The 21,703-nt window shown below is 34.9% G+C and overlaps 3 protein-coding genes across 3 annotated transcripts in view; all 3 read right to left on the minus strand.

Moving 5' to 3' along the window:
• Positions 1-1,493: 1,493 nt before the first annotated feature.
• Positions 1,494-3,516, minus strand: LOC134242490 (uncharacterized). The gene is made up of 4 exons (XM_062724579.1): positions 3,322-3,516; positions 2,119-2,269; positions 1,869-1,987; positions 1,494-1,638 (listed from the first exon to the last, which is right to left on the minus strand). The coding sequence occupies exons 1-4, from the start codon at positions 3,420-3,422 to the stop codon at positions 1,494-1,496; spliced, it is 516 nt and encodes a 171-aa protein (XP_062580563.1). The 5' UTR covers positions 3,423-3,516.
• Positions 3,517-6,656: 3,140 nt separating this feature from the next.
• LOC134242488 (uncharacterized) lies at positions 6,657-13,131 on the minus strand. The gene is made up of 6 exons (XM_062724577.1): positions 12,829-13,131; positions 8,164-8,346; positions 7,844-8,069; positions 7,650-7,739; positions 7,272-7,364; positions 6,657-7,106 (listed from the first exon to the last, which is right to left on the minus strand). The coding sequence occupies exons 1-6, from the start codon at positions 12,894-12,896 to the stop codon at positions 6,792-6,794; spliced, it is 975 nt and encodes a 324-aa protein (XP_062580561.1). The 5' UTR covers positions 12,897-13,131; the 3' UTR covers positions 6,657-6,791.
• A 1,872-nt stretch (positions 13,132-15,003) lies between these two features.
• The window catches only part of LOC134242486 (uncharacterized), a 10,529-nt gene continuing 3,829 nt past the window's right edge, over positions 15,004-21,703 (minus strand). Inside the window, exons 2-4 of the mRNA XM_062724575.1 lie at positions 20,366-20,470; positions 18,081-18,173; positions 15,004-16,265 (exon numbers count right to left, since the gene is read on the minus strand). Of these exons, the coding sequence (XP_062580559.1) occupies positions 15,639-16,265; positions 18,081-18,173; positions 20,366-20,413 (768 nt within the window). The 5' untranslated portion in view covers positions 20,414-20,470 and the 3' untranslated portion in view covers positions 15,004-15,638. The remainder of the gene's footprint in view (positions 16,266-18,080; positions 18,174-20,365; positions 20,471-21,703) is intronic.

Genomic DNA, 21,703 nt, shown 5'->3' on the forward strand with positions numbered 1-21,703 from the left:
TGAAAATACTATTTCATGCGGGTAGAGGGGTGGGGGGGGGGGGGTTGGGGGGGGGGGGGGGGGTCAGCTTCGAACTTTTTTTCAGTTACCACTTACCCTTCTTTTCATTAACACAGAAACTTGCCTGTTGAAAGTGTAAACATTTACCTTGAATTAAATTTAATAACTAAACGAAAATGCGAAATTGCATTGTTGAAATTGCTGCTACTTACGTGTTGTTAATTATAATTAAAGAAGGCTACATGAAAGCACACAGACCAGGTGGCATTTTTATATTTAAAAAAAGGGGGGGCTTCTGAAAAATCTGCCCCCAAAAATCAAATAAATAAAAAAACAGCTAAAAGTGTTGATTGTTATTGTTAAATGCCGAGTCGGCAAAATTTCAGCCGTATTTTGGCGGCAGGTGAATACTGGTAAAGACATTCTTTATTTTGAAAGAATATCTACGAACATTGCATGGAATACTTCGAATTTTACTTTTTATTATACCTTGTAATTGTTTTATTTAGTTAATAAGAGAGGCTATTGTCACCTTTAATAGCTTCCTTATTAGAAGATCGAGTCTTAGTTGATCACCGATAAGACTTTCAATTAAAATGGTAAAGATTTAAAAATGGTTATGTCGATAGCTTTTACCATGCACAACCTACCTACTTTATTTGTTTATAGTACCCCTCCCCCACCTATCCGTCCATCTAATGTACCATCTCTAGCCGTCTAAAATATCACGTTTCCAATATGAAAGTGCAATAGTATAGGATAAAATAATTTTTAGGGTTGATTACCGGTAATTTACGTAGGACTAGAATTTAAAACTGACACTGAACGTATTATTTCACGGGTAAAATATACAGAAAAAAATAATATACATGTATCTGTTAGAAGATCCTGGAAACTCTGACGAGTGTAGCAAAGAACCAATGAGTGCGCTTCTTACAGTAAGAAGGTGGGACTTTATATCAGTCAATCAGGCGATTTGAGAATTTATAGGTCACCAAACAGACTTCGTCTCGAGATCGTCATGCCGTTTGGAAAGTCGGACACCCCATCACTATGTCCTGCTGTATATACTCCCGCTTTTCAAGCAGGCGTATTAAAAAAAAGGTAAACATGCAATTACAATAACCGTATACCCAAAGTAAGTTTAGTTTTACTGATAATTATCACATGTGGTCCTCCGTAGGAAGGCTACGCTATTGTTCATAAACTTATTCTAATTTCCATGAATTGCAGCAATAGAGGCAATATTTTGAAGCAAATTTATTGAGATGAGACAATAAATATTTACCGAATGGGTTAACATACTCCCGGATTTTCCTTTTTCAGAAGTTAACACGATTACAGTTTGAATCAGTGTACAAATCTCGGTTTTCCGAGATGTATTTTCTCCCGCTACAGAGGGATAATCGCGCTTTAGAGATGATCTCGCTAAAGGGGATGTGTTCCCAACCTGTTTTGATTATTTCTACCCTATATACTGTATACAAATTTATTTATTTCATTAGTAACCTTTTCATTGCTTCTTCATGCTCCTTCTTCAGTTTAGATATTTCCTCTTCGTACTTTCTCTTCTGCTCAGCCAGTTCCTCTTCATACTTTTGTTTCCAATTTGAAGCTTCATCAGACACCTTTTTCTTCCTAGTTAGTTTGATTAGTTAGTTTTAAAATCACAAAAATGTTTCCAAAATCCACATTGTTTTATAGAAGACTTTTATCAAAAGAAATGTTCCTCTATTTTTAGAAAAAAAAAATCACCGCAAGTCTTTTTTGCTACTCCCATTTATAGTTGGTTTAATGCAATTTTCGCCTCTTATGTAATTGTATATTTATTATTTGTTAAGAAAAACTGTCATCTAGATATTACTGACCTATTATATTCCTTGCTAAAACTTCGGAACTCTCTGTTTGTCTCTTGACGGAAATTTTCCTCTTCAGCTTCTGCCTTTTCCTTGTTCCTTCTTTCCTCCCTTGAGGAAATTCGTAACAGCTACAACACAAGGCCCGTGTTAATGAACAATAGTTTAATTAGTAATTACGTATTTGTTAACTGAAAAAGAGTCCTTGAAAGATTTTGTATTTTTATCTCTTTTTATATGTGTGAATAAATTGCAAACCAACCCTTTTAAGGTCTGGAATCCACCTGTCAATCAATTCCTCGCAGTAATAGCGGTAGACTCCCCTCTTTTTAAAATACTTCTTAGCACTGATGGCCAAAATTTTGATATTACGTAATACTTCATGTACCTCCTCTGGGTTAGCTTCATCCTGACTGCATGTAAAAAAAAAAAGACTCTCTTCATTTAAAATTTTCTTAATCTTTTAATTAATTCTTAGAGCATTATACGATGCTTGATATTCCAAGCAGGTAAGCAATAAATAGCATTTTTGCGATCAGAGTGGTTTCTGTGAGGGTTTTTTAATAGGTTTGTAAAAATTAATAATTTTGGGGTTTTTTACTACTTAAGAACGTGACTCTAGATTTACAAATGTAAAATTTTTCTCTAGGTGTCCACGCCATTCAACAGACAGCGGCGTAGTCACAAACTTAAAAGTGGGGGGGCTCAACTCCACAAATTCTTTGAAAAAAAAAACCAAACTTAAAAGTGGGGGGCTCAACTCCAGAAATTCTTTGACAACAAAAAAAAAAAAAAAAAAAAAAAAAAAAAAAAAAAAAAAAAAAGGGAAAGTTCCCCAAACTCGAAAAACCTATTTCGTGGGGGGGGGGGGGGGGGTAGAGGCCAACTTTTTCAAAGGCAAGTTATTTTGAAATCCATTCAATGAATATTTCCAATAGTAAAGGTAATGTTGGGGAAAATAGCTGTGATTTTGTTCTTCTTTTAAAAAGTGGGGGGGCACAGACATACTCTTGCCCCCCCACATCTGAAAGTGGGGGGGCTAGTGCCCCCGCTGCCCCCCCTGTGACTACGCCTATGACAGACATCACGACATGTAAGATGCGGCAACCGGAATTGTTGTAAACTGGCTACATACAATGTCTACAAAGGGATCATCCTCATGATGACAGGGTTCCTGAGTCCATGAGTCGCTCTGGTCTCACGACCACTAGTGGACCCAGGATCCAGGATCCCGGCCAGATATTGAGATGATGATACACTTTGTAAACATCGCTCATTAATGAAATGTTCTATATATACAGATAAAATATTCATAGTCATTTTTTTTCTAGCATAGGTAAATGTTTCTGACCAAAAATATGGGAAAATAATAAATAAACTAAAGTATATATAACAAGACGAATTCTACTTTCGTTTTGATAATAAATAGTAATAAATGTATCAAATGCATTATCTTTGTGTTTACCTTTCTTCAATAGGCTGCTGTCGGCGCTGGCCTTTCTTCACTTTAGTGCTCGGAAGGGAATGGCTTCTTCTGAAAAACCCTCTCTTCCCAGACTTTTCCATCCTCAGGAAGTTAACTTGTTTCCTTTTCTTTTATGAGCGACGGATTTTTGTTCTATTTTTATCTCGGCTACGGTGATTAGAAAGGTAGCGGTCGATATAAGGCTATATCCATAAACATTTAAATCATGGTCGAATAACGAACATTTTATTCCATTTTTTGTTTGAAACAACCTTATTTATACAAGAAAAAACCACACCAAAATATCAATCTGAAATATGACTTTTTTCATAAATTATCAAAAATAAATCTTTGACTGAAATCCGAGTGTAGAAATCATTCAGAACAATCAATAAACCCGACAGCTATGGGGAAAATGCTTCAAACACTCAAAACACCCAGAACGACAAAAAATACTAATATCATACATTACTTATATCCTTCATTAATGCTTGGGCACAGGCTTGAAGTTAAGGTACTCCGATCTTCAGATTCTGAAAATCAGGTTATTAACTAAATGAAAATTCTCACAAAAATGTCTCTGAATTCTCAAAGTATTGTGTTTTTACCCACGACAACTCTTCAAACTCCATCTTTAAATAAAGTTAATCATATTATATAGGGGAAATGAGTAAATCTCAAATAATTTTTAAGGATGCGAATAAAAACATATTTCAGAAATAAAAGGCATAGGTATCAAGTCTGTTTGAAGAAATTGCCCAATTTTTATACAGATAAGGCACTTAAGTTTCTTCTATCGGTATTTACTTAGCTCATTTTACAATGTATAGCGTATAAAGATTTTCCTATCAATGCAAAACACCATAAATCACTTCTAATTTAATGCTAGTATCATGATAATAAACATTGATATCTTTGGATAGTTCAAAAAAACCTTAATTTCTTTAAATATGTAACTTTAAGATACTTTTATGGGATAAAATTTTCGATTTTTTATAAGAGCTTTCTGGGAACTTCAAAGAATCTTGAAGCACACTGAGAGGTATCAAATGAAAGTTGTTGCATGAAAATATTTCATTTTCAAGCTTTATTTAGAGACTTTTTGAATTAAAACTTTAAATTTAAGAGTTATCCTTTCTGACTGAGGATCGGAGTACCTTAATATTTTCTTAGTATTTTTAGTATGATAACATTACTGACCGTCGCTATATTCAGGGTATTCCAGAATTTATGATACCCTTTTATGATCGTGTAAAAACTTTTGTAATGAATATTGAATTACAACAAATTTTTTCATATACATTGAATATGCTGGTTAATTTTATTAACACAATTTGATGGACATTGAAAAGAAAACAATATTAGTCTTTTTTTTGAAAAATGCCGCGTATTTTAGTGATGCCCTCTAAGAGACGTCCTATCCTCCCTTTTTAAAACCTGCTTGTTATTTCCATAGTGGAGGATTTGTCTCTGATTCTGTTCAGTATCACTCTGCTTAGCACTTTCATGAATCCCGAGAGCAAGGAAGGATATGAAGATAACGAAAAGTATTCAATATCAAAGTCCATAAAACAATACAAAATAGGAGCAGAGCAAACACGAACCTCCAAAGTATCAGAGGTGGGATCATGTGCCATGGAGGAGTGAGCATTCCCTGCTGACCGGTCACACCCGCCGTTTGCTCCTTGTCATGATCCGGAAATAACGGAAAAATCCGTCGTCAATTCAGTGTATAAATAATGGACTAACAATTAGTATGAAAAACGTCAGTCAGCATTTGACTCAATGATATAATTGTATTTGCTGACAAGGTCATTGTATTAACCATAGAACTTACGAAATGATGACTTAAACGAGACTGCTGATATTCTTGTTTCATCAACTTGCTTGTCAATAATTTACCTCGTTTTAGAAATTGTTCATACGTAGAACATGTTCTTGCACATTATCCCTCTTACAGTATGAAAGGACTCCTTTTTGGCAGTTTTACTATAAGACCAGTTCTCCAGAAAGTATGTGTCTCTTCTGATTCCGATATCTTCTGTAGAATATTTGTCAACAAGGTAGGTGTCCAGTATTCTTCGGGCTTGAAAAGCTCTGCATTTATCTGATAGATACGAGTAGCCTTTCCTTTTTTAAAATTCCCGATAGCCTTTTTCACCTCTTCTACACTGGGTGGAATTGTATTAATGTCCAATGCATCTATGGCTGGTGGTATCAGGATCTCATTTTCTGTATTATTTATATTGGGCACCTCCTTTATCATACTTGATCATCATGGAGCCCCACACCATTTATATAACCCTTATCCAGCGCAATGAATCAACAACTACTGCTCATCATAAATATTCACTGCAAAATACATTTGAGATGAGAAAATAGTTCTAAAAAGCAACGTATTTTCTTTATATGAACAATAACCACCTCCACCCTAATTCCAGAATCTCTGATAATGGAACTTGGAATCTTATATTTTGGAAGAAGTACTTTTGCTCATCATAACCAAGCACTTAGTCTGCTAAGCACCCAGGAGAGAGAAATCGCTTAATGTAATAAATTGTGCATTTTCGCTATGTGATTAATAGAGTACTGCCCTAAGTTCAAATATTGGGATGAGGCAGTCTTGCTTATCATATCTATCTATGCATTTGTTTTCTGCTTAATAAGATTTCACGCATATTACATGAATTTTTTGTTTACATGATCAATAGAACCCCACCTTTATTCCAGAGCCAAGAGTCAGGGGCCATGTATTTAATAAACAATAATATTGGAACATAGACTTGCTTACCATAACCATTCACTCAGTTTCCTTTAGCGGAGAAAGAAGGTTTGCAAAGAATCAACCAATTTCTTCACTTTTTGACCAATAGGGGTTCAAACCCTTCATCCATGGGCCTCGAAATTTCAAAATTATATTTGAGGAGGTGCATCTCTCATCATTCCTATGCTCTTAATATTGGCTGATACATTTTTTAAGGGAATTGAAGAAAACTCTTTAGGATTATAATTTCTAAACTATTGAGCCATGCCTATCACTAGAACTCTTAACCTTGAAGTCACGAGTTTTACAATTTTGGTAGAGGTACAATTTTCATGATAATAATGCCAATATATCAAGAAATAGAAGTAACATTTCTAATTCTCCATTTGTTGACTTTCCTTGTCTCAGTTTCAACTGTTATAATTAAGAGTTTGCATCATAATTACATTATCAAGAGGACTGCATGCTAGTACTTAAAGTTCTAAAAAAAAAAAAAGAAATGGAGTCGAGTATCAGTAAAATTAATTTAATAACTTCTTAAACATAATTAATTTGATTAAAACTATATTATTACAATCTAACAGTACCTTATTCCATTAAAACTTTCATGAGTTCTATATGAAAAATATATAAGTTTTAACACAAATAACTTGTTGCGATGAAAATCTTATATTAATTTCTTTCGATGCCTTCAGATTCAATAAAACTAATTTTTTTGTCTTTTCTTCTTTCCCATTTTCATGCCTTGAACGATTGCTTTGGTAACCAAAGGTCCGCCATCATGAAGATACATCGCGGGCCACACGACGAACTGGACTTTATCTCCGCTCTTTGTAAAAGATCGCATTGTATCCGATCTGAAATCGCCACCCTTGAATTGCCACTCTAAACACATAGGCGGATCTTGTATTGACATCAACCAAGACAGTTCTACACATTTGTGGATATACTCCTGGCACGCTTTAATCACCTCTGGAGTTAGCTGTTCTGGATTTTGTTCTGGGAGCTTTTCCACATAGTGCTGAAACCGAAACAGAGAGTTTATCTATGAATACACATTCTTTTAATGGTTCTCAGTCAAATATGATCACTAAACATCTTATGAATATTTGATACATGTTTATATACTGTCGATTTAATACAAAGAATGGATCTGTGTTTGTTTTAACTTAAAAAAATATTTTACCTCCGTTAAGCTTTGAAGAATCGATTCTGTGCAATGCTGTTTTCGAAAATCTTTGATTTCTTTCAAAAACGCCAAGGGAACTTTTGGTTTGTGCTGCAATAAGTTTGAAAAAAAAAACAAATACATAAAAAATCTTATGAAGTGTTAATAAAACCCAATTTAATTCAGCCCATTTATATGTACATATTTAAATTTTCCGACTAAATCAAAGGAATTTATCTTTTATCCAAAATTGTACTTGTTTAATATTAATCCGAAACATCCCTAAACTTGACTTACTTTAAAAGTGTATTCATTATAGTTTCATTTTCCCCCAAAGCGACTTTAAATTGAAATTAAAAATCATATGTTCTTATCGTAAAAAAGATTAAAATATACTTTAATTTTCACAAAAGATGGCGTGAGAAGCACTCGAGAAATGTTCTCAATATGTTCCAAGGCATCGGCTTTACACATCTGAAATATGTCCTGCAAAAAATGATACACAAAAATATCTCAATGAAAAATAGAATTGAAACACATATTACAAAGGAACAAGAATTCTACTTCTAATGAGGTGAGAATGTGCCTACTGTTAGAATACTCAGAAGTAACACGACGTCTTTCTCTTCTTTCTCTTCATCGTAAGCAGTTTCATTTGCCTTTCGTAACTCTTCTAGATTTTCTAAAGCATTTGTCCACTCATTGTCGTAAATTTCAGACGCTTTTTCTCCTAATTTGATCGGTCGATTTGGATCACTGAGGTCAGTAATACCAGGGTTATTATCTCGAAGTCGATTTGCAGCTACAGAGCTCAATCTGTAAAATAAACATTTTTTTTTCATTAAACATTAAAACAGTCATTTTATTGAAATTATGTTTTTTTCCTGAAAATTCATCTTATCATATTAACCGATTTAAAGCCTCTTCTTTAGCCTTAAGCGCCTCTGATTTAGCACTTCTTTCTGCTTCCAGTTTTCTCTGCAGTTGATCAATGGTTTCGTGTAGACCCTGGATGCTTTCTTGATTTTGAATTTCTTGTCTGACCACTTTTACCTGTTCCTCTATATTGATCAGTGCATCCTCTACAGTTGTGCTGAAACAACAATAATATTTTTTAAAAATATAGCAAAAAAAAAAAAAAGGAAAAACAAAACAAAAACAAAAGAAAAAAATGCTACTGGATCATTTGACTAGGAATCTTCAATAATGTCTTCGACGTTCACATATTTGGAAAATGGCACCGACACCAAATGGCTAACATTAATGTTGCATAGTAAATTCTGCGAAACTACAGCCAACTGCCAAAAGTTTATAAACAAAATGACGGATCTGATTCTGTAAATTCACAAAGCGGTGTATTTTTCCTTTAGTAGATTCTACATACAGATAATGGGAATCCCCTTTGCATGTCATACGTAAGCATGGTGTCGTTCGTCGTCATATTTGACGTCATATGTGGGTATTTGTCAAATGGTCGCCTGATACAAGTGCCTGGATGCATCAATGGGAAAGTCTAAACATTTATTACCCGCTGTGAAACAAGTTATCGAAGACAGCTACAGAAAGACAGGAAATTATTGTTCTGAAACTGCAAGATTATTGAAAGTAGACTGGGGACTGGTTATGCTGTTGTATAATGAGGAGAAGCACAGAAAATGGTTAAAAAAGGGGGTCTCAGAAAAATTGACGTTCGAGGCGAACGCTATCTTCTGAGGCTTGTAAAGGCTAATCCTACAGTACCACTCTATTAAAGGATATAACAGGACAGTTCAACCAAGGTAGGATGTTCGCTGTGTCTAAAAGATCAATTCATTGTGTATTTGTCTAAAAATAATAACAACCGACGTGTGTGCAGGAAGAAAATTCGGATAAGAGATAAAAACAGAAACCAGAAGTCTCTGTCGAGACTGGAGCTCTACTGGTTTGAACTTATAGCAAAGGAAGAGTACTTAAGCAGCTGGGATTTGAAACTTTACAACAGCAATAAATAGAATAATGATTGTTGATAAAGTCTCTTTATGTTCTTAGTGTAGTCTACTTGTGTGCCAAGTTATATTGAAATCAGACCAAAACTGTAGGAGGAGTAGCATTTTGAAACAATTTTACAGATATTTCTATTTTTAGTAACCACGGCAACACCGTTCATCAAAATCAAAAACCAATACACAGATTTATGTATCTTAGTGTAGTCTACTTGTGTGCCAAGTTATACTGAAATCAGACCAAAACTGTAGGAGGAGTAGCATTTTGAAAGAATTTCACAGAAAGAACTATATGCGGTATATTGCATATATTTGCCCCCACAAAAGTCAAATTTTGAAAACTTCCTGAAATGTGCTGAATTCAATATATTGTATGAGAAATATAAATTAACACAAAATATTATAGTGTCAAAGCAGTGTATTCACAATTTTTGCTTTTATGACGTCACAAACTAGTCCGATTTTATATCCTTTTTCAGAAAGAGGACAAAATGGACAAAATTTCAACAATTTTAGCTTTTAAATTTATAGAGCGCAAGTTTGTTCAGGAACAATATTTACATATTTCATTGATATTATCATTCTACACATTCTATCAAAATATTGATCCTGAACACACATGCGCTCGGTGACTTTTACTCAAAATATCGACGAAATATGTACATTTTTCTGTAAAATTCATAAAAAACTGAAATTTACGTCATGTTTGTGACGTCATTACGTACATATGGCGTCATTACTTATGAAAATATTCAGTGTTTTGAAGTCAGCATATACTCCCCTGTTTAAGAACTTAATTAAATATATCTCCATCAAAGTTTGATTTGGGGGGCAAATATTGGTTATTACCGAATAAAGTTCTTTCTATTTTTAGTAACCACGGCAACACCGTTCATCAAAATCAAAAACCGATAAAGAGAATTAGGTATCTTAGTGTATTCTACTTGTGTGCCAAGTTATACTAAAATCAAATCAAAACTGTAGGAAGAGTAGCATTTTGAAAGAATTTCACAGAAATTTCTATTTTTAGTAACCACGGCAACACCTTTCATCGAAATCAAAAACCGATACACAGAATTATGTATCTTAGTGTATTCTACTTGTGTGCCAAGTTATACTGAAATCAGACCAAAACTGTAGGAGGAGTAGCATTTTGAAAGAATTTCACAGAAATTTCTATTTTTAGTAACCACGGCAACACCGTTCATCAAAATCAAAAACCGATATACAGAATTATGTATCTTAGTGTAGTCTACTTGTGTGCCAAGTTATACTGAAATCAGACCAAAACTGTAGGAGGAGTAGCATTTTGAAAGAATTTCACAGAAATTTCTATTTTTAGTAACCACGGCAACACCGTTCATCGAAATCAAAAACCGATACACAGAATTATGTATCTTAGTGTAGTCTACTTGTGTGCCAAATTATACTGAAATTAGACCAAAACTGTAGGAGGAGTAGCATTTTGAAAAATTGTTTACAGACAGACGGACGGACGGACGGACGCCGGACGCATTACTATCGCATAAGCTCTTCTGGTCTCTGACCAGTAGAGCTAAAAACCGTGTGGCATGGACGAGAGGCAAACAACTGTGGACTGTTGGTCAAAATTCATATTTTTTGTCGAATGCAAAGTTGTTTTAGGCCAAACAGTGCATATTTGGAGAAAGGCAGTTGAAGAGTACTAGTATGCATCAACTGCCGAAACCTGTCTTGAGTTTAATGTTGTGGGGATGCATCACCTGGGAAGGAATTGGTACACTGACTGTGGTTAATGACAACATTAATGCAAACAAATATATTGACATCCTTTAAGAACAATTGTGGCCGGTTGTAGCAAAATATTTCCCTTTATAACGATTACGTTTTTCAAGATGACAACGCTCCGGTTCACCGTGGCCAAATATTGTTCAAGCATATAAGCAAAGAAATTCAATTCCAGTTATGATTTGGCCAGCACAGTCATCTGATGCAAACATTATTGAATATACATGTATTTGGTTTCTCTTGAAAATAAACTAAACCGAAACGCATGTTTTAAAACATAAACAACGTTACTGGCTTGGAGCCTGTAGCTTACATACGGAGCCTCTACAGATCCTTGCCTTCTCTGAGGCTAAAAATGATAAGATCAAAAGGTTATATGACCAAATACTAAGGTAAGATTTATTTTCCTTATTATTTCATAGTATTACACATTATTTACACGATAAGAAACGGTTTACGTAGACAAATTCACAATGCAAGCATCATATCTTCTCTGAGGAGAATTGTGTAACTTTTCTTTAGCATTTGAAATTATTGAATGCTTCATCATGAAGCCAACATATATTACAAAAAATAGAATCTACATGTAGATAAGGAGAATCCCCTTTACATGTCATATGTAAGCATGGTGTCTGTGGCGTCATATTTAAACGTCATGTGTGGGTGCTTGTTATTATACATGGTCGTCTGATAAAAGCGACTGAGTGGAGCTTTGGAAAAGTCTAAAAAGGTACTACCCGCCACGAAACAAATTATCGCCCGACGTAGACAGCTAAAGTCAGATAGAAAATTATCAAAAAAAGACCGGAAACTGTGTAAGCCTTTGCAAATGGTGTGAAATAAGGGGGTCCGAAGTACAGAAAATGCTTAAGATTGGGGCATCCCTGTTAAAATGAACATCCAAGATGGATACCAACCTCTGCGCCTTGTAACAATAGAACAATTAATAAAGGTACTAAGGAAGTTTCCTGTGTCTCAAAGCAATATCACCGACACTGCTTTTTGTCAAAAAAATTAAACTACCATCAAGTGTACAGAAAAAAATTGTTTGGCTCGGCACGAGGCAAATGACTGTAGACTGTTGAATAACTTTTCAAAAGTATATTTTATGATGTATGGAAAGTTGCTTTAGGCCGAAACAACCGAGTGTACAGAATTTATTAGTAGAAAAATTGGAGGAAAATACTAGCATGCATCATCCCCAGCATGCGCGTCGCCTAAACCAGTCGTGATACCCGGATGGAGTCGGCACACTGACTGTGGAGATTTGATTAATAGCGATATTAATACAAACATGTTGGTGTCCTCTTTAAAGAACAATTGTGATGGTTGTAGCAAAATCATTTCCTGAAAAATTGTTTTCGTCTGACAAGATGCACTACAAGCTTAAGGCTCCCATTCACCATGTCCGATTAGTGGGCACAATCATGTCCTTAAAAACAAACTCAATTCCGACCAGGCATATGTTTTGGCCAAAACAGTCACCTGATATTAAGATTTTTGTAAATAGGTGGCTTTTCATGAACTTCAAAAACCTTAACCTGGGACACCGACGTTGAGGGTATTACATAAGCTCTCCCCAACTTCGTTGAGGTGAGCTAAAAATGTTTAGCACGTTACTAGCACATAGTGCAATAGTTACATAAAAGTCCTTTATTCATTAGAACATAATTGCCAACTATATGCATACATGCAATTTATAACCATCACTTGGTGTGTATTGATCAGATCGGAGAATACAAAGTACAATTGTTTCATGAATGTCATTATATGATTTGCTTATTCTCTAGAAAAGAGATTATGAGAACAATGTATGATTTACGTACCCTTTTGATAACCTCTTCCTAGGCCTGTCTGAATCTCCCCACTCCTCATTAGATTTCCTCTTCGGCATTACAAGGCGGTAAAATCGGTGTGTATTATACTGTAAGTGTATACTACTTTCGGTTTGAACTTGATTACGCGGACGGAACAGGAGAAAATAATGCCCGCGAACGTTGATTAATTGATATCTATTGTAAAAAAAAAATTAATATTTTAATTCCTCATTAAAACTTAGGGCCAATTAAAAATATTATTGCGCCTTTGTTTGATTGAGATGAGCAGTTTTGTTTACTGGTTTACACGCATTTTTTTATTTTATGGAAGCCCTTAAGGGCAATGTATGCTTATGGTCACCTGAGAATTTTATGCTCAAGACGAATACATGTGTAAATTATCAAATTATTTTGACTTTTTCCTCGAAAACTCAATATGAAGGAGTTTGTATTTAGAGGCAAACACCTTAGTGCGCGTATAACTGCCAGCATCTAGTTAAAACCTGTTTTTACGAACTGGAGTATTGTTTAAATTAATCCGAGATTCCTCTAACTCTAACCCTTGCTTTAATTTACATTGTGACTTGTGCAGGGGAGTCGCAATATAATAGCAGGGGTTGGAGTCAGAGAAATCTCGGATTAGGTTTAAATGATTTTCAATTCCCTGTCATTTTAATTTCCCTTTTCACAATCGTTAATATATACTTATGCATGTATTAAGGATTTCCATCCCTAATGGGACAGAATTCTCTAACCTTAAATGTCCGTCAAGTACATAATACTCTGATTTCATATTAAACCATTTTATAGTGGAAAAGGATTGCCCGCGAGAAAGATTCAAAAATGTCATTAATTAAGCAGTAGTTAATTAAGATTGCATTGAAGGCTATGGGAAAAAGCGTTTTTTCAAAATAAAAATTCAAATAATTTGAATATCCATAAATCCTGTGGTGGAAAGATGCACTGAATTATTAGAAATAGAATGACAATTGAGAACAATTTTTTTACCAGCTAAAATTTTTTTAATTCATTTTTTTTTATTAATTAAAAATAGGGGAGATAACTCTTACCAAAATTCAGGGTCATAAATTAGGACACATCCCACTATGCATACTAATACATGTAGTAATAAATGGGAAGTATGTCTGAATAAACTGAGTACTGTAGATCATTAAATTTTCGCGACACCTTATTTTCGCGAGATAGTCATTGACACTTTATCAGCGAGACGTAATTTTCACGAATTGTTAATACTTCTCTATATAATCATAAGGAATACTATTATACGCGAGAATGAAATTTTCGCGTGCTCAATGTCTCGCGTAATTACGCGAAAATAAAGTTCTCGCGAATAAAAAGTGATTTACAGTATTCAATGCCTACACATCTGTTATGTATTCAATTTCTATGAAATTGTTCCTATTAGGGATTGAATACCTTAAATTATTACTTGGCTCCGTATTTACACTACATGTCTCTCAGTTGTCAGTTGAAAGGTGGTGGTGATAACCGAATAAATATGCTCGTTCAGACAGATGAAAAGATTAAGAGAACACAGTGATTGATCCCAGGCATTGCAACAAACAATACAGATGTGTGAACACCTGGTATTAACATGGATCCTAGAGAATACCAGGAGTAGGATCAGGGGCCTAGGGTAGAACGCTTGCTCCCTGGTCGGAAGGCACTGAGTTCAAATCTTGGCAAATACCAACCTAAGTCGATAAACAATACGTAGCAACTGTTCCTTCCCTAGACGCTCGTCTTTTTTAAGTGAACGCTGCCGGTCCTTTGGGTGAGACCTTAAAAACTGAGGCCCCGTGTGAAATTTATTGTATGCAGTGTCTGAGACTTAATGTATTTAAACAATATAATTTCGAAAAGAAAAGATGTAAATTCAGATTGAATTATTGTTATTGGAGAGGAAGCTACCTATATTTAAGTTGGCCTTTTAAAAAAAAATTATTATGCAATAAAGTTTTATGATGTTTTGAAAGGTCTTCTGTTCTCACTTGGCTTGATCTAGTAATTTTTTTGCGATATCAAATTTGCTGAAATTTCTTTTTAGCTTTTTCAGTATCCAAATTTTCAAAATTTAATTCTATACAAATGTCTCTTTATTTCAAAAGTATCATATTCTCTACAATACAGAGAGTTATGTTAATAATAAATGATAATAAATTGTATTCAAATATTACGATTACAACCTTCGCATTGGAATTTTTCTATATATTGTAAAAGCAAAATAATGACTTGCAATATAGAAGTAAGACAACCATCAACAGACAAGGAATGATATGCTAAATTCACAACGAAATACACGATTATAATTCTGAATTACTGGGTAGTCAAATCTCGAAAGTAAATATCGAATAAACAATTAAGTAGAACGTGTTGATTATCAATTAATTATATAAAATAATTTATTGGTTACCAGTCTCGGAATCATTTTTCAAATAATTTCAAATTAACAGTAATTCACAACGAAATTAAATCAAGAAGATACAAGCTACTCTTTGGTAAATAAAGTATTTGTTTTAGATATAAGGTACACAGACATAAGATATAAAGTCCGCGTAGTAAGTCACCTATATATCTGTTTCTTCTCCTTGACTTTGACTTTTGTCGTCGACTTTCTGCTCATCAGCCCTTTCCCCGCTTTCTTCTCCCTTCGTGTCGTCTAAATTATCTGCTTCCTTATGATCATTTGCTTCACTTCCTGGCGGTTTTGATTGGTTGATATGCCTATCGTTATTTGCTTCTTCTGTTTTGACGTCTGTTTTATTTGTTTCAGTTGCTTTGTCGTCAGTATTATTTGCTTATACTGGTTTGCTGTCGGTGTTATTTGGGTCTGGTTTTTCATCGCTGTTTTTTGGTTTCTCCTCTGGGGTATCATGAGTACCATTTGGTCCCCCTTGTGTGTCATTTGTGCCATTGTTAGATGTTCCGTCTCCTTCTTGTGGCATTTCTTTATTTTCTGGCTGATTTGGTTCTGGTACATCTCTGACTTCAACCTGAGAGGTGGTTTCGTTAGGATTATCTCCTGCTGCATGTGAATCTGTTCTTGACCGGGCGTCAGTAAATTCATCACCGTCAGAGTCAGAGCTTGACGAACTGTATTCTTTGTTGCCATTGGTTTCTTTTCCATCTTTTATTTCTATTTTGCTCCCTTGCACTACCCCTTTTGCCAATAGTGGACCATCCTTGTGCAGGAAGAAGGTAGGCCATACAACAAAGTATATGAATTTCCCCGCTTTCGTGTACGATCGCATTTTGTTTGAGTCAAAATCTGAATTTGTCGGGTATTCTGTTTCCATGTAAATTGGTGGATCTTGAATGCGCATCATCCAGCATAGTTCTATGCACTTATTAATGTATTCTTCACAGGTTTTGAATACTTTTTTCTTTATCTTCAATTTTGATTTTCCCTCCTCAGTAGCAAAAAACTAATAAATAAGAAAATGAATAAGTTTTCAAAGCCAAACATGTATTACGTTTTAATTTCAGTGATTAAAACTTGGCATTATAAAACAACATGACAACTGGGAAATTCTAGCGTAAGCACGAAACAGACATACAGTACCTGGCCATAAGTCTGTCATAAAATGGCTGACGTAACGTAACGTGAACAACGTGAACGCAAAATTCAAAAATAAAAAAAATTCTATAAATATTAAGCACTTACCTTTTTATCTCTAGTATTTAGTTGCATGACCCTTAGATTTAATAACTTGTCGAATTCGCCTTGGAATTGAAGCATACAGACTCTGAATGTAGTGCTGAGGCAAGGACCACCATATTTCCTTTACTTTCAAGATGAGGTCTTCACGATTATGAATATTGTGTACCTGTCTCTGAAGACGTATTTTTATGGTTCTCCACACGTTTTCAATTACATTGATATCTGGAGATTGTGATGGCCAAATAAGACATTTAATATCGTTTTCAGTTTTCCATGATTTTGTTGCGTTAGAGGAGTGGACCGGTGCATTATCATCCTGAAATAAATAGTCACCATTCGGGAAATGGCGCAAAATAACTGGCCATAAATTTGTATCCAAAATGTTAATGTATTTTTGGGAATTAATATTCCCATCTACCTCTGTAAATGTTCCGATTCCTTCGTGAGTAATACACCCCCAAAACATCGCCGAGTACTTTCCGTTTCCACGGACGCCAAGACACTCTGGTCGCCATACTTCGTCGGGTCTTCTCCAGATGTAAACGCGCTTATTCTGGTCAATCACAACCTGGGTTTCGTCGCTGAAAATCACCTTTTTCCAATTATTATTCACTGTCCAATGTAATTTCCCTCGACACCAATTTACACGGCGGGTGCGGTTTACAGATCGAATTGTAAGGGTCTTCCTGGTTTTCCTTCTTGTAAAGTTTAAAAATCGCAAACGTCTTCTTACCGTCCGTGAAGAGATAGAACTTGGTAACTTCGAGTTCACTTCATCAGTTATTTCACCCAAAGTTTGCCGTCTGTTGAGTTTCACACATCGAAGTATCTTACGATCTCCTCGGACATCAGTTTTTCTAGGTCGACCGCTTCGATGCTTATTTTCGCTGGATCCGCGCGTCTTGTATCGCTTGAGAAACTTGGAAATCCCAGACTGGCTCACAGAAAGAATAGCTGCTATGTCCTGTTGGGTGTATCCACTCTCAGACATAGTTATTATCGCATTTTTCATAGGGGTAGACATTTGTTTACCTTTAGTAGCCATCTTGTCAGTTGCTAAATATTTGACAGATATTGCGTCACTTTTATAAAATGACGTCATAGAATTATTGTATACACTCTATAGAAAGGAACTATTCAACAGCAGCTTGCATAGAGCGATTTATTTACCAGCGCTAAAGAAAAAAAAAATGGCTTCCTGAATTTTGATATTTCAGCAGCCATTTTTATGACAGACTTATGGCCAGGTACTGTATGTCTTTGCATATTTATTTTCAAGATTCTGTGACAATAAAAATATTTACGCTTAAATGTGAAGGAAAAGGTGGCAATGAGAAAAAGTAAAAGAAAAATTCCTGATTTCAACCACCTTTTACAAAATGACACCATAATACATACTCAAAACTTCATTTGCAAATAAAGGTATTTTTTCTGGTAAATCTGTTACTGTTCAGATACGATTTACGCTTTAAATCTTTGTCCTATTGGCATTGCAATTTCTTCAATTTAATCAGTATTTGTTATTTTTAACAGTATCATAACTATATAATAAATAGTTTAAAAAATGCTTTTTACATACCTTTTGCAAATGGTTTATTGCATGTTTTGCGTGTGATTTTCGAAAATCTTTCATTGGTTTAAGCATTTCAGAAGATAGGTCCTTGACATTGACCTAAAATATTGGAAAGAAAAAATATTGATATAACATATTGGAAAGATTTAAAGAAATAAAAACTAAGAAAAACATGAAAAACAATTGTGGAACCAGATTATTTTCTCAAATGTATTTGATTGATACCATTTTTAGCTCACCTGAGCCGAAGGCTCAAGTGAGCTTTTCTGATCACATTTTGTCTGTAGTCCGTCTGTCTGTCTGTCTGTAAACTTTTCACATTTTCGACTTCTTCTCAAGAACCGCTGGGCCAATTTCAACCAAACTTGTTACAAAGCATCCTTGGGTGAAAGGGATTCAAGATTGTTCAAATGAAGGGCCACGCCCTCATTTAAGGGGAGATAATTGGGAATTAATAAAAATTTGGTGGCATGTTTTAAAAATCTTCTTCTCAAGAACCACTGTGCCAGGAAAGATGAAACTAATATGGAAGCATCCTCAGGTAGTGTAGATTCAAGTTTGTTCAAATCATGACCCCCGGGGGTAGGGCGGGGCCACAATGGCCGACCAAAGTTTTACATAGAAATATATAGGAAAAATTCTTTAAAAATCTTCTACTCAAGAATAAGAAAGCCATAATTGATCATATTTATATGGAAGCATCCTCAGGTAGTGTAGATTCAAGTTTGTTCAAATCATGACCCCCGGGGGTAGGGCGGAGCCACAATGGCCGACCAAAGTTTTACATAGAAATATATAGGAAAATTCTTTAAAAATCTTCTTCTCAAGAACCACTGTGCCAGAAAGGATGAAACTTATATGGAAGCATCCTCGGGTAGTGTAGATTCAAGTTTCTTCAAACCTTGACCCCCGGGGGTAGGGCAGGGCCACAATGGCCGACCAAAGTTTTACATAGAAATATATAGGAAAATTCTTTAAAAATCTTCTTCTCAAGAAAAACAAACTTATAATTGATCATATTTATATGGAAGCATCCTCAGGTAGTGTAGATTCAAGTTTGTTCAAATCATGACCCCTGGGGGTAGGGCGGGGTCACAATGGCCGACCAAACTTTTACATAGAAATAAATAGGAAAATTCTTAAAAAATCTTCTTCTCAAGAAAAACAAACCTATAATTGATCATATTTATATGGAAGCATCCTCAGGTAGTGTAGATTAAAGTTTGTTCAAATCATGACCCCTGGGGGTAGGGCGGGGCCACAATGGCCGACCAAAGTTTTACATAGAAATATACAGGAAAATTATTTAAAAATCTTCTTCTCAAGAACCACTGTGCCAGAAAGGATGAAACTTATATGGAAGCATCCTCAGGTAGTGTAAATTGAAATTTGTTCAAATCATGACCCCTGGGGGTAGGGGGGTCACAATGGCCGACGAAAGCTTTACATAGAAATATATAGGAAAATTCTTTAAAAATCTTCTTCTCAAGAATAACAAAGCCATAATTGATCATATTTATATGCAAGCATCCTACGGTAGTGTAGATTAAAGTTTGTTCAAATCATGACACCCGGGGGTAGGGCAGGGCCACAATGGCCGACCAAACTTTTACATAGAAATATATAGGAAAATTCTTTAAAAATCTTCTTCTCAAGAAAAACAAACCTATAATTGATCATATTTATATGCAAGCATCCTACGGTAGTGTAGATTCAAGTTTGTTCAAATCATGACCCCTGGGGGTAGGGCGGGGCCACAATGGCCGACCAAAGTTTTACATAGAAATATATAGGAAAATTCTTTAAAAATCTTCTTCTCAAGAACCACTGTGCCAGAAAGGATGAGACTTATATGGAAGCATACTCAGGTAGTGTAGATTCAAGTTTGTTCAAATCATGACCCCCGGGGGTAGGCGGGGCCACAATGGTCGATCAAAATTTTACATAGAAATATATAGGAAAATTCTTTAAAAATCTTCTTCTCAAGAATAACAAAGCCATAATTGATCATATTTATATGCAAGCATCCTACGGTAGTGTAGATTAAAGTTTGTTCAAATCATGACCCCCAGGGGTAGGGCGGGGCCGAAAATGGCCACCCAAAGTTTTACATAGAAATATATAGGAAAATTCTTTAAAAATCTTCTTCTCAAGAATAGCAAAGCCATGATTGGTCATGGGACTACTTTTGGATTTAAACTTTTCAATAATAAACCAATTTCTACTTTTTCCTAGCCACAGTGCTCAGGTGAGCGATGTGGCCCCTGGGACTCTTGTTAATAAGAAGTTACCATTCTTTCTTTCTCCTTGTGTATAAAAGATGCAGGTAAAATCAGCATATCGGGGAAGGACTGAAGGTGACTGTCTCCAAACTCGGTGCATGCTTCAAAAACATTCTGTACAAATACAAATAGCGTTAAGAGACAACGTTATAATTTATTTATGCAACATGTAATCCTAAACGTCCTTATATAAGCTGATTGTTCACATATGCAAATTTTGACCTGTTAGTTGTTTTTTTAATGGAATTTTGATATATGACATACTATAATATTAGGTAAATATTAAATGCCGTCATTTTTACCGGAAGTGCCCTGTTATACATTTAAATCCTTAATATGAGTATACGTCACTTTTCTCAACATAGTCACCGTTTAACTCAAGACATATCATATCTCTTTAACCAGTCATAAAAATATGCACAAAATATTCAGGTTTCATACGTATATAATACTTAACAATTCTTGTCTCATAGCCTGCAAATAATCCAACCACTGTCCGCGTAAAACGATTTTATTTACGGAAATACGGCAAAGTCACGTTACGAAATTCATAACTTACAGCACTGCAATCTCTGAATAATGGTTTTCCTTCACGCATGTGATCCTGTTGACTGTTCCATCACTCCGAAAATATTATATTCCACTTAAATACTAATGAACGGCTTCTTTTATTATGTTTTTCCGATTGTTTACAGAATCTATGGGTCTCTGTATGTGTTTTTCCGATGTCTACGCAGAATTTTATCACTGCTCTCTGCACCACCTATTCCAAAACGTCCCTTTTTTGAACAATGCCGATCCTGTCTTAATCTATTCAAACCTAAATTACTAAGCCATTTTGAAACTTTGAAAGTTCAAATTTTGCAGGTTTGACGTTATAACTGCTGTCAACCTCATTATGTAAAAGTCATCCAGATTTCCGCGGAATTTTATAAAATATAAATGGAATATATAAAGTGATAAATAACTTTTTAATTATAATTTTGCGGTGCTCCGGGTCTCCATTCCAAGTGTAATTGTGAAGCCATAATTGTAATTAAACATTTGAAAATGAATAAAATTTTCCATTTTTCCATTCATATTTAGTAAAGGATAAAAAATGTGCAAATGATAAATATCAATGACACAACTTTTATTTAATTCTTAGCTTGTCCACGAACTTTAAGGACAACCCTCGTACATTGGAAATTTTTGTCCACCTAGTAGACCTGGATTATGCAGACGACCTTCCACTTATTTCCAGAAAACACAACAACATTCAAGAAAAACAAGAGATTGCTGAATATAGAGGCTTAAAAATTAAAGTAGACAAGACAAAAATTTTGAGAATAAATGGAAAAATATACC

This window comes from Saccostrea cucullata, unplaced genomic scaffold (genome assembly GCF_032062105.1).
Source record: "Saccostrea cucullata isolate Sc308-1 unplaced genomic scaffold, CSIRO_AGI_Scuc_v1 ctg5144, whole genome shotgun sequence".
Taxonomy (NCBI): Eukaryota; Metazoa; Mollusca; class Bivalvia; order Ostreida; family Ostreidae; genus Saccostrea; species Saccostrea cuccullata.

Excerpts from the sequence above, each read along its gene's own strand:
- LOC134242490 (XM_062724579.1), bottom strand. The coding sequence starts at position 3,422 with ATGGAAAAGTCTGGGAAGAGAGGGTTTTTCAGAAGAAGCCATTCCCTT. Across the intron at positions 2,270-3,321 it reads CAGCAGCCTATTGAAGAAAG|TCAGGATGAAGCTAACCCAG; the intron begins GTAAACACAAAG and ends TTTTACATGCAG. Across the intron at positions 1,639-1,868 it reads TTTAGCAAGGAATATAATAG|GAAGAAAAAGGTGTCTGATG; the intron begins GTCAGTAATATC and ends CAAACTAACTAG.
- LOC134242488 (XM_062724577.1), bottom strand. The coding sequence starts at position 12,896 with ATGCCGAAGAGGAAATCTAATGAGGAGTGGGGAGATTCAGACAGGCCT. Across the intron at positions 8,347-12,828 it reads AGGAAGAGGTTATCAAAAGG|CACAACTGTAGAGGATGCAC; the intron begins GTACGTAAATCA and ends TTGTTGTTTCAG. Across the intron at positions 7,107-7,271 it reads TTCTTCAAAGCTTAACGGAG|CACTATGTGGAAAAGCTCCC; the intron begins GTAAAATATTTT and ends TTTCGGTTTCAG.